Source organism: Hypanus sabinus, unplaced genomic scaffold (genome assembly GCF_030144855.1).
Source record: "Hypanus sabinus isolate sHypSab1 unplaced genomic scaffold, sHypSab1.hap1 scaffold_1029, whole genome shotgun sequence".
NCBI classification, from domain to species: Eukaryota; Metazoa; Chordata; class Chondrichthyes; order Myliobatiformes; family Dasyatidae; genus Hypanus; species Hypanus sabinus.
Window position 1 is genome coordinate 39,329 of NW_026779081.1, and position 12,092 is coordinate 51,420.

At 38.3% G+C, this 12,092-nt stretch overlaps 1 protein-coding gene across 1 annotated transcript in view; it reads left to right on the forward strand.

The window, feature by feature from the left end:
- LOC132386142 (reversion-inducing cysteine-rich protein with Kazal motifs-like) overlaps positions 1–9,769 on the forward strand; it is a gene marked incomplete at its 5' end in the record, with an annotated part of 45,572 nt that extends 35,803 nt beyond the window's left edge. Inside the window, one exon of the mRNA XM_059958437.1 lies at positions 1,753–9,769. Within this exon, the coding sequence (XP_059814420.1) occupies positions 1,753–1,959 (207 nt within the window). The remainder of the gene's footprint in view (positions 1–1,752) is intronic.
- Between the last annotated feature and the right edge of the window lie 2,323 nt (positions 9,770–12,092).

The window sequence follows — 12,092 nt, forward strand, 5'->3', positions numbered from 1 at the left end:
AAGGCAGGGACTGGGTATTGATAGTGAATGATCAGCCATGATCTCAGAATGGCGGTGCAGACTCGAGGGGCCGAATGGTCTACTTCTGCACCTATTGTCTATTGTCTATAAAAGCAGAACGTCCCAGTTGCCAAACATTTTAATTCCCATTCCCATGTTGGTCCATGGCCTCCTCTTGTGCCATGATGAGGCCACTCGTGGGATGGAGGAGCAACACCTTATATTCCATCTGGATAGTCTCCAACCTGATGGTATGTATATCAATTTCTTCTTCTGGTTTAAAAAAAAATCCTCTTTTTTTTCTTCCCTACTCTGACCCTTTACCCCTCACCTGTCTATCACCTCCCCTGGGTCTTTTCTCCTCCCTCTCTCCCATGGTCCACTCTCCTCTCCTATCAGATTGCTTTCTCTCCAGCCCTTCACCTTTCCCACCCACCTGGCCTCACCAATCACCCTCTAGCTATGCTCTTCTACCTCCCCCACCTTCCTGCTTCCTTTCCAGCCCTGAAGGGGGTCTTGGCCTGAAACGTCAACTGGTTGTTCATTCACATAGATGCTGCCTGACCTGCTGAGTTTTGTGTGTGTTGCTTTGGATTTCCAGCATCTGCAGATTTCTCCTGTTTGAAGTTTAGCTTTCTTGGTGATGTTTACATTGAAACACACACTGAAATGACCAACACAGTCTGAGGATTGTGCTGGGGCGGCCCACAAGTGCCAACGTAGCACGCCTGCTGCTTACTAACCTAACCCACACACCTTTGAAATGTGGGAGGAAACTAGAGTAACTGTAGGTCACAGGGGAAACGTACAAACTTATAGATAGTGATAGGAATTGATCTCCTGATATTCTACTCATTTTCAGTGAAATTCTGGTCTATCTTTTGCCTTAGTGCTCTGGCGCTGCAATAACTTGGTCAATTTGATTCCCTACAGATTTAAAAATCTCTTGAATATGCAACACTGTGTCTCCACAGCCCTATTTGGTCAAATGATACTAAACCTACTCAAATAGATTGAATATGGAAATGTTTTCTCTGTAAAATTGTAATATTATCCTTGGCCTATATTCTGGTCATTAACCAAATTCAGATTTTAAAGGTAAGTATACAAAATAGTCAGGAAGGCTAAGAGGACAAGGGTAAATATTTGTATTAAAAGAGAGCTCATAGTGGATATAGAGCATTCAGTATTGAGAGATTTGGGGAAATTGCAGCCAAGGTTCAGTTTGTAGCCAAAGACGCTTCTGAATCATAAAGGTGTAGATTCAGGCCACAGTCCAGAGACGTGAGTCATACAGCCTGGAATCGGGTCCTCTGGGCCAACTGGTCCTTGCCAACCATGCTGCCCTGAGAGCTATCCCCATCACCCATATTTAGTGCACATCTCTATTTATCTATATAGGGTGCTGTCACAGAAAGCAGCATCCACCATCAAAGAGCCTCAGGACCCACACCATCAAGTTCAGGTACAGTTAGTACCCCCCAACCATCAGGCTCTTGAACCATAGGGGATAACTTCACTCACTCCATCACTGAAATCTTCCCACAACCAATGGAATCTCTTTCAAGGTCTCTTCATCACACAATATTTATTGCTAATTTATTATTATAATTTTTGTTTCTTTTTAATTAGTGTGAATGCCTGCAAGAAGATTAATCTCGGTTGTATAAAGTGACACACAGTGACGTACTTTGATAATAAATTTACCTTGAACTTTGAAATATTTATAACTGTGTTTGTTTTAAATTGCAGATTGAAGCTTGCAATAAAGAGGCTGAAAAGATAGACTCTCTGATCCAATCTGCCAGTCCGGCTCTGATGGCCCATGTTCCTCTGTCAGCGCTCACTACCTCACAGGTGCAAGTTTCTTCGACACACTCGTCTGACTCTGCAGTGACAATCCTCTCCTCAGCTGCACTTTTACTAAACCTGATTGTTGCTTTGTCAGGGTTGTTATAATTCCAGTTACTTTTCTACCCGAGCAAGGCTACATTTACTTTGCCTTTGAACTACAACTAAAAGGTATACTTAATGACTGAGCTACAAATCTCAACATAGAAACAAAAGAGGTATAAAAAAAAGAAAGCCAATGAGAAACACAAAGCTTAAACTTCAGTACTTTTTAAGTAGTAGTCCAAAATATATCTTTATACAAACCTTTTAATGAAGGGTGTGTCTATTGTATTTAAAATGAAAGCTGTTCAAGATAGCTAATAATTTTAATGTGTTTATTTTTGTGAGAAGTTTGAAAGAATTTGCATCGTAATGTACAGCAATTTACAAGTGCAGAGTGCAGCAGGAAACTGGGCCGAAAGTAAGAAATGACTGAGCTCACTACCTTTACTAATTTATCAATTCTACCAGCAGATCTGTCAAGCACATTGAAACTTTAATGGAAGTACACGCAATGGCTACTTGATTAGGTACAGGAGTGGAACCTGGTGTGGGCTGCTGCTGCTGTAGCCCATTCACTTCAAAGTTCAATGTGTTGTGTTCAGAGATGCTGTTCACTGTTGTAATAGATGTCGTTATTTCAGTTTCTGTTGCCTTCCTGTCAGCCTGAACCAGTCTGGCCATTCTCCTCTGAAGTTTCTCATTGACAAGGCATTTTTGGCCACAGAAATGCCGCTCACTGGATGTTTTTTTTGTTTTTTGCACCACTGTCTGTAAACTCTAGACACTTGTGTGTGAAAATCCCAGGAGATCAACAGTTTCTGAGATACTCAAACCACCCCATCTGGCACCAATAATCATTCCACGGTCAAAGTCACTTAGCTCACATTTCTTCCCCATTCTGATGTTCGGTCTGAACAACAATTGAACCTCTTGACCATGGCTGCATTGAGTTGCTGCCACATGATTGGCTGATTAGATATTTGCAGTAACGAGCAGGTGTACTGATGTAACTAATAAGGTGGCCACTGTGTGTAGTTTATACTTGCCGACCCACAGTTACATAGAATCTACAGCATTGAAACTGACCACATGGGTTAACTGGTCTGCGTCAATTGTTTAAACTTCACATGAACTTCCTGCTAGCCTGCCGGCTGACTGTCTGTTCTTTACATCTGTTACTGGTTTCTACTTCAGAGTTCCCTATTCTCAACACTTTGTTAAAGGTCACATAAATTGAAAAAACATTTTTTTAAATATTTAATTTTGTTCCACCAAGTAAAAAATATATTTTTCCATCTTTTATTTTGACCATTACCAGAATTTCTTTCAAAACAAATATATTAATTCTCCTGGAATAAGCCATATTACTAATCAGTTAATTTACAAGGATACCACATGCACTATGGTAACCTCTTCCAATGCAGTACAATCCTATGTATGATCTGTACAGAACTCCACTTATAAACTACCTTCTTTATTTGACTTCAACCTATTTATTTTACTTTTTTTGTTTTGAATTTGTATTTAAATCATCAAAACTTCTGCACAATATTAATTCCATTTCACTGGCTACTTTCCACTTTCTTTCAATCGATTGCATTCAGCATTCACTGCCTTTGCTATGTGTTTTCCTTGAAAATTGTTTTTTATTGTTAATTTTAATATCCTTCTCTTGGCCTTATCGTATTGATCCTTGTGCTGTAATTGCTTCAGCTGATGTTCCTCCTATATCTTGTTTAATCATCATAAAACTCTCAAAAATGTGCAGTCCTCTTATTCAGAAATTCCAATGGTTCGGCATCAGGCTCTCCTGGTTGTTCCCATGTGTGTATCTCGTACTTCCTTTAAATCTCCAAGAACACTGGAAAAGTTCTTATACTTTAAAGAAAATGAATTTGAGTATATTGTGAAACTTTTCTAATAGGGAATTAACCTTTCCTCAAGAAGTAGAACTAAGTTAATTGTGATATCTGGTCATCCAAAAAATCTCCAAAGTTCAAAGTAAATTTATTTGAGTGTCAGATTGTTGGAGTTTTTCTTAAATCTTCATATTTCTATTTTGTTTTAAACTGTCAATTTTGCTGTGCCATTAGGTCACCACCACTATTTGTTCGACTGTCTCTTTGGTCTACTGTCTCTTTTAAAAGACATTACTTTTCAGTTTCAAAATACACATCCATTTTCCTTTTCTATTTATTATTAAAAACTCGAAGTTCCCAGTGGATTTCATAAATGCTGCACATAGTCTTCAAACACACAAACTGCTCAAGAAATGGAGGGAAAATGAACAGTTGAAATTTCAGGCTGAGACCCTTCATCAGGACTGAAGAAGGATCTCGGCCCAAAAGGTCAACCGTTCATTTCCCTCCATAAATGCTACCCCACCTGAGTTCCGCCAGCCTTTTGTGTGCTGCTCAAGATTTCTAGCATCTGCAGAATCTCTTCTATCTGTGTAGTTATAAAGATTTCTTTTAAATCTTTGAAGTAAACGATGATAATGATGATTGAATGAATAATTCTAAGAGTGCTTCTACAATCTGTAGGCAAATCTGGCTTTCCGCATGTAGAATAAGGAGTTATAGTAATCTGAAATATGCTGCTGAAAAGCAGATGGATTAATATTTAATTGGAAAACGGATAAACATTTAAAGAAAAATATTTGTTGGATTGTAAGGAAAGTGCAGAGGGATGAGTTTAAATACATTAATAATTTGGAGCAGATTCAGGTTATGCAAATCATAAACACAAGTGATTCTGCAGATGCTCAGCAGGTCAGGCAGCATCTATGGAGGGGAATAAATAGTTAACGTTTTGAGCCGAGACACTTCATCAGGATCTGAAACAGTGACTGTTTATTCCTCCCCCTTAGATGCTGCCTGACCTGCTGAGTTCCTCCAACATTTTGTGTGTTACTCTGGGTGTGCATTACTTTTTATTGCCAGGGTAGAAAGGATAAATGTCACTTTTGACTCACGAGAAGGTTAATGGCTTGGGTGGAAGTTTATTTAGGGTCAATGGAGAGTAGAAACCAATTAAAGCAGAATTCTTTGGAACCAAATTACTAACTTTTGGCAGATAAACCATCAATGGAATTTAAGAAATCAATCTGACTACTCTTTGTTTCAGTAGTTAATTCTTCACTGACGTAAGTTCAGTGTTTTTAACACCACCTGTCGTCACTCAACCACAACTCGGTAATTTTGTGCTCTTTAACTTTATGTAGTTTTTCCTAGAAATATTTATATGTTTATTATCATTGTACTAAAAAGTTTACATCCTAATCAGTATTACAGGCAAAGTTATGTTTGAAGGAAATGGTAGCACTTTCATTGTAAAGAGCATGAACAAGTTTATTATTAATGTCTTTATATGTAGATCCTCATAGTCATCGCCATTTGATCCCTGAAATAGCAAAACTGATATGGAATAGAACATTACCGATGAGTTCAGATCTTTAACTGGTGCCATTTTTACCTTGCATTTTTTTTTGGACAAAATCCTTACAATGTGGTTTGATTTTTAAGAGCCGTTACTTCCTTGACTCAATATGCCCCAGGTCATTGTGAGCAGAGTAAGCCGTAAGGGTTTGTGTGATGTGCTGTGATAAATGAAGTGAAATGCAATCCAAATAACCATCTCACTTGCTTCCTCGTTAGGACATGAGTCCAGGATCCAGGCACATTGATGTAGTTGCAGCACTAAAAGAATGTTAGTGTTGTCTTGCAAAAAAGGACTGAAAATTTGAACAGTTTTGATGAAGTTAATGTAAGAAATAAATTGGCACTATTCCAAAGGACATAGTAGCAGAATTAGGCCATTTGGCCCATCGAGTCTGCTTCACCATTCTATCATGGCTGATTTATTATTCATCTCAACTCCATTCTCCTGCCTTCTCCCTATAACCTTATTAGTAATCAGTAAGTAGTAATTGAGAACCTATGAACCTCTGTTTTAAAGATACTCAATGATTTGGCCTCCACAGCTGTCTGTGACAATGAATTCCACAGATTCATTATCCTCTAGCTAAAGAAATTCCTCCTCATCTCAGTCCTAAATGGACATTCTCGGGCTGTGACCTCGGATCCTAGACTCACCCACTATAGGAAACATTGTCTCCACATCCACTCTATCTAGCCCTTTCAGTATTGGGCAGGTTTCATTCTTCTAAACTCCAGTGAGTACAGCATCAAATACTTACTAAAAGCAGACTAATTTAGTTCCTCATGATTCCGATCAACTTTTTTCCCCTCAACCAATTCTGACAAAAAAAAATCTGGCTATTTACATCATTACTGTTCGCTAAACAAAGGGCAACTTACCACATCATTCACCAGTATAACAGTAGTTGTCATCATTACCAGTGCCATGTTGTATGACATGGGCAATCATAGTCTTCCATCTGTCTTTAATTTTAGAGGTTCTAATAAGTTCTTCAAGAGTTTTTGCCCATCCATCCCTTGATGTAACTCACAACTTTTTCTTCCATTAATAACAGTATTAACGTTTGTAAAATATTTTCACTACCTGGAGAGTGCTTTGAATTGACTTACACAGGTATAAATTGCTACATTAATGCAAGTTCTTTCCTGGATGTTCTCTTTCCAGAGAAGCGTTCTAAATTACAGACAGGAATTGTAAGCAATGCTCCAATCCCTAGCCATAATCCTCAGAATCAACAATAACAATATGTTTAAACACAAAGTACAATTGCATCACAGCTTTGAATTGCGTGACAATGTTAATACCTTTCTGTTTACTACAGATAACTATGCTTAGGCTGCTTTTTAATTATTTGCAACATGATGAAATAATTTAATTTTTATTTGAAACAGATAGAAAATATAATTACCATTTCCCTAGTGTGTAGTCACAGCAGTGGACTTGAAAGCACTACAGTAAAGTTGCGAAAACACTACTATCTAATGTAGTTGTTAAGAATTAAGGTTAGGAATATCAAACCCATCTAACTATCTTCAAATCTGATGACATTTCCTCTGAATTGTATTGATAGGGGCAGTGTTAATTGTATTCCAGATCTCTCTGTGCATTTAAAGCAGAGGTTCCCAAACTTTTTTTTAAGTCAAGGACCCCTAGGGGTCTGTGGACCACACTGCAGGCTGGGAATCCTTGATTTAAAGGTTGTTCTGAGGACCAGAAAGTTTCACGCGCTCTACAGACTCTGCAGGTTTCACAAAAGACAGAAATCTGAGTACGTTCAGGCAATATAACCAAACCTTTCCCAAATCCTACATCTAACAGCTTGAGCACCTCATGTAAAATAATCAGAAGCCAATTCCATTCAACACCCGTGATTGGTTTTGATAATCTATGCAATGTGCAGCTATCGTACTTTGAACCTGCACATAACTCCCGAATACGACCAAAATAATACTTTGGAAATTTAATATTAATCCTTCCCATTGTAGAGTCTCAAAATATCCTAAATCAGGTAAGACTCTTATAATATTGGTATTGAAACCCTGATGGTTCAAGCATTATCCCAGTAATGTCTGTCATTATTTAGAATCACCAGGTGCACTCACTGAGGCCCCCGCTCCCTTCTCTCTCACTGGGACCCCAGATTCCACTCTCCTTTCCCAATCACAGAGACCCTGGTTCCCATTAACCCTTCAATGTACCAGAGTTACCTTTATTACACTGCTGCTCTAGTTCTCACGTTCCCTTGCCCTCACTGGAGTCATGATATCCACACTCACAGAGGCCACCGTTCCCAAGCTGTCTTCAGTCCTGGTTACCACTCAACTGGTTGTGCTTCCCTTGCTCCCCTCCAACTTAACTGGTCCATTAGAAAATGTATCCTTCTCTGTAATGTCTTAAAAATGGTTAAAACGATTTCCACAAGTCCAGAAAATCTACCAGTCTGGTGCCACCAAGGTCCCCACATGCCAGATTATTGGAGTTAGAATGTAATAACTACTCTGGTTTACCGTGATTAAAAGTGAACGCCTATGAAATGTCAATAGGCACTATATCAATATTTTCACCCAAATATCCCTTAATGAAAACAAATCACTTAAATTATTTAATTAAAAATCAACATTAACAGATCACTTGTGTGTTCTGATGAAGGGTTGTGGCCCAAAATGTCATCTGTTTATTCCCCTCCATAGATGCCCCCCTGATCTATTGAATTCCTCTTGCATTGTGTGTGTTTTGCTCTGGATTTCCAGCATCTGTAGAATCTTGTGTTTATCAATTTACTGATTTATCTGCATAGCAATAAGTTATGAAACTTCAAAATGCAAATTCAGGTTTACTCTGGTGCTCTTCTTTTTCTAAAGAGTTCACAAAATTTGGAGGAAATCATACACAGCTTTTAAACTTCTTACGTAAAACTACACCTCACATGGCTCCATTGATTTCTCCTGATGTGAGACAGCTGAAGTAATCTTTGTGCAAATTGCAATGCATTTGTAGCAAATCAATTCAACTGTCAGCCACACAGAACCAAATCATTCTTTCTAAACTTGAGCCATCTATTCCTGACAACATCCTCTTTTGTGCACTGTCCCGTACACTTTCATTGAGAGCATTCAGATTTTCTGTTTTCATACTAAGTTTCACTACTAGACCATAAGACTTTAAGACATAGGAGCAGAATTGGGCCATTTGTCCCGACAAGTCTGCTCTGCCATTCTATCATGGCTGATTTATATATGACATTAATTCAACCCATCTAAGGATTTTGTGCTAAATCAAGTTTTATTTTAAATAAGAGTTAGGTGCTTTTTCTTAAGAAAAAAGATTTGTTCATGCTTCTTTAAGTGATACCAAAAAAGAAAATAAATTAAACCATAAAATTTGATTAGAATGGAATACATTTTCTGCAAATATTTGAAATGAAATGTATTGAAGTTTAAGAAGACTTGTAATGAAGGAGAGTTTTGCACAGTAATTCACCAGTGTTGCCTTTTTAAGTTTTAATTGATATTTGTACATTGCAGAAAATGTATTTTAAATGGTTGATTTTTCTATTTTCAGTTAAAGGGGAAGGAATGCAGGGAGGGTGGGAGATATTAAATATATATATAGAAAATTTTGAATATGTAACCTTCCTTCCCCTTTAAGAATTACAATTTTTACTCAAGTAGTGAGTTTTGAAAGTGTGAGAATATTTTTTCTGTATTTTAAGGCCATTATATATCTATAACAGCACACAAATGTGGGATCTATCAATTTTCCAAATTCTTGCTTCATTTTAAATGAATTTTCCCAAATCTATCAGAAAGTATCCCTCTCTTTGAGTAACAGAATTGCTCTCTACTTTTGCTCAGAGCCATGGTTATAGTATGACAATCATTTAAATGTATAAAATAAGCTGGAATTTATTATTTTAATTATCCTTGAAAGATAAAAAAAAATGAAGTGTTAATTAATGGGCTGGAGCTGAAATATTTATAGTGTATATGCTATTTAAATTCTTATGAAGGTTTTGAGATACAACTTTATGAAGTGCCATATGAAAGTATTAATGCGTGCTAACTGATGGAGCATTTTCAACTACAATCCATTTCTAAAATGAGTGACATTGTACTGTCAAGCTGAATGTTGTGCACCATCTTTACCTCTACCTTTTGCTCTTTATTTTTATACCTGGTGCGCACACAAGCCTATCTTTTATATGAAGTCAGTTTTATATCTTCAGTATTATTTCATAAGTACCTTCCAGAAAATTTGTTTTCTAGTGGAAGATGTGCAAAAAAAAAGAATTTTGTCTATTTTTAGATTTCGTGAACTCGTAGGCACTTAATGTAGACAATGTATCACAGTACAAGGACTAGTTCTCCTTGGAAAAATACCAGTATTTATGTTATATATGTTAATTCTAATAAAGAGGTATTTTAAATAATTGAAATGATTTTTGTTTTAATGTGGATTCTTAATAATTATTCAGAATACGCGTGTAACTTCTCTAACCATAGCTGATTGCTACATTACTGTTGCAGATATAATGAAACTTCCCTGGATTTTGCATTTCCACATGTACTTTATTGCTGATGTTGACATTATTTTGTGTAGGACCCCTGACATTGGTTGTCTCAATCAAGTACATACATTCTCTCCTCCTCCTTCCGTTTCTCCCATGTCACCCTCCTCCTAACAGTTACATCACCTTGACTGCACTTTAATAGTCAACAGTAATTTTGTCTCAAATTTAATTTTCTTTCTAAGTTCCTCTCTACTCCATATTTCCAGACAGTAGTATTTGATCCTGCATTTAACCACAGCTCTGTGACTGAGTAATTCTGTGTAACATTTGTCTGTCTGCAACTCTTCAGTTTCACTTCCCTTTCTGTTGGAAGTTAAAAACATTAATTTTTAGCATTCAACTTTACTCCTATTTTTGACTTATTTAGCATGGTAACAGCCCAACGAGCCTCCAGTACCAATAACACCCATGTGACCAGTAACCCTTCTATCTTTGGGATATGGGAGGAAACCCACGTGGTCACAGGGGGAACATACAAGCTCTGTACAGAAAGCAATGGGAATTAAACCCGAGTTCCCAGTGCCACTATCATACCTGACCTTTCAGATCATCCTACAGATTTCCTGTGTACCCTTCTTAGCATCCTCCAAAAGACTCATGAGGTGCTGCTTATTGCCTCCCATCAAGCAGCAACCTTGGTTATTTAGCCCTAGTTGTTGCCTGCCTTGTGTTTCTGCCATTTTTGCAGCCTCCCTCACATTCTATTCACCGTCCTGCAGCTCCTGCGCCCCAGTCTGAATGTTGCTTCATAATGGAGCTTTAGGTCACACGCCACCAGATTCAGGAACATTTGTTTAGTGTTACAGCCTGGAACAGGCGCAATGAGCCACACTGCCCAGCAACCCACCTATTTAACCCTAGTCTAGCAACACAATTTTACAATGACTAATTAACCTACTAACAGGTACACCTTTGGACTGTAGCAGGAAACCAGAGCACCTGGAGGAAACCCATGAGGTAATGGGGAGAACATACAAATACCCTACAAATGCAGTCTGAATTGAACATACTCCGGCGCCCCGAGCTGGAATAGCGTCATGCTAACTAAAGTGGCGCTTGTTAATCACTTTCACCCATGAGCCTTCTGAAGCATGGTGAACTTCATTCACCGGATTCCACAGCCTATCGACTCACTTTCAAAGACTCTGCAACTCACGTTAGAAACATAGAAAGCCTACAGCACATTACAGGCCCTTCGGCCCACAAAGTTGTGCTGAACATGTCCCTACCTTAGAAATTACTAGGATTATCCATAGCCGTCTGTTTTTCTAAGCTCCATGTACCTATACAAAAGTCTCTTAAAAGACCCTATTGTATCCGCCTCCACCACTGTTGCCGACAGCCCATTCCATGCACTCACCACTCTCTGAGGTACAAACTTACCCCTGACATCTCCTCTGTACCTACTCCCCAGCATCTTAAAACTGTGCCCTCTTGTAGCAGCCATTTCAGCTCTGGGAAAAAGCCTCTGACTATCCACACGATCAATGTCTCTCATCGTCTTCCACACCTCAATGGTGTTCATTTATTTATTTATTATTTGGTCATTTAGTTTTGTTTTTCAAAGTTCATAATAAATTTATTATTGAAGTACGTATATGTCACCATGTACAACAGACTCATTTTTGTGTTTGCACAGTTTGTCCTGTTTCGCGCCTTGGTTGTTTGTCAGTCTTTGTTTCCTAAGGTGTTTAGACCACAGGGACAGAATTAGGCCATTTTAGCCATAGCCTGTGGTCCACCATTTCAACATGGCTGATCCATTTTCCCTCTCAGCCCCAATCTCCTGCCTTCTCCTGGTATCCCTTCATGCCCTGACCAAAGAATCTATCAACCTCTGCCTTTAATATACTTAAGACTTGGTCTCCACAGTTGACTGTGGCAAAGGATTCCACAGATTCACCACTCTAGCTAAAGAAATTCCTCATTTCCATTCTGAAAGGATGCCCCTCTATTCTGAGGCTGTATCCTGTTCTTTGTCCTACTGTGAATTCCAGCCAGTAAGTGAATCTCAGGGTTGTATATGGCGATATACTGTACATGTACGTTTGGCAAATTTACTGTGGAAATTCCTGGAAAACCAAAACCGCCGAGAGACCAAGCCAACACTATGACACGCTTCCAAATAACGAATTTCCAAATCAGAAAAAGGTACGGTTCGATCTTTCATTATGAAACCAGCAAA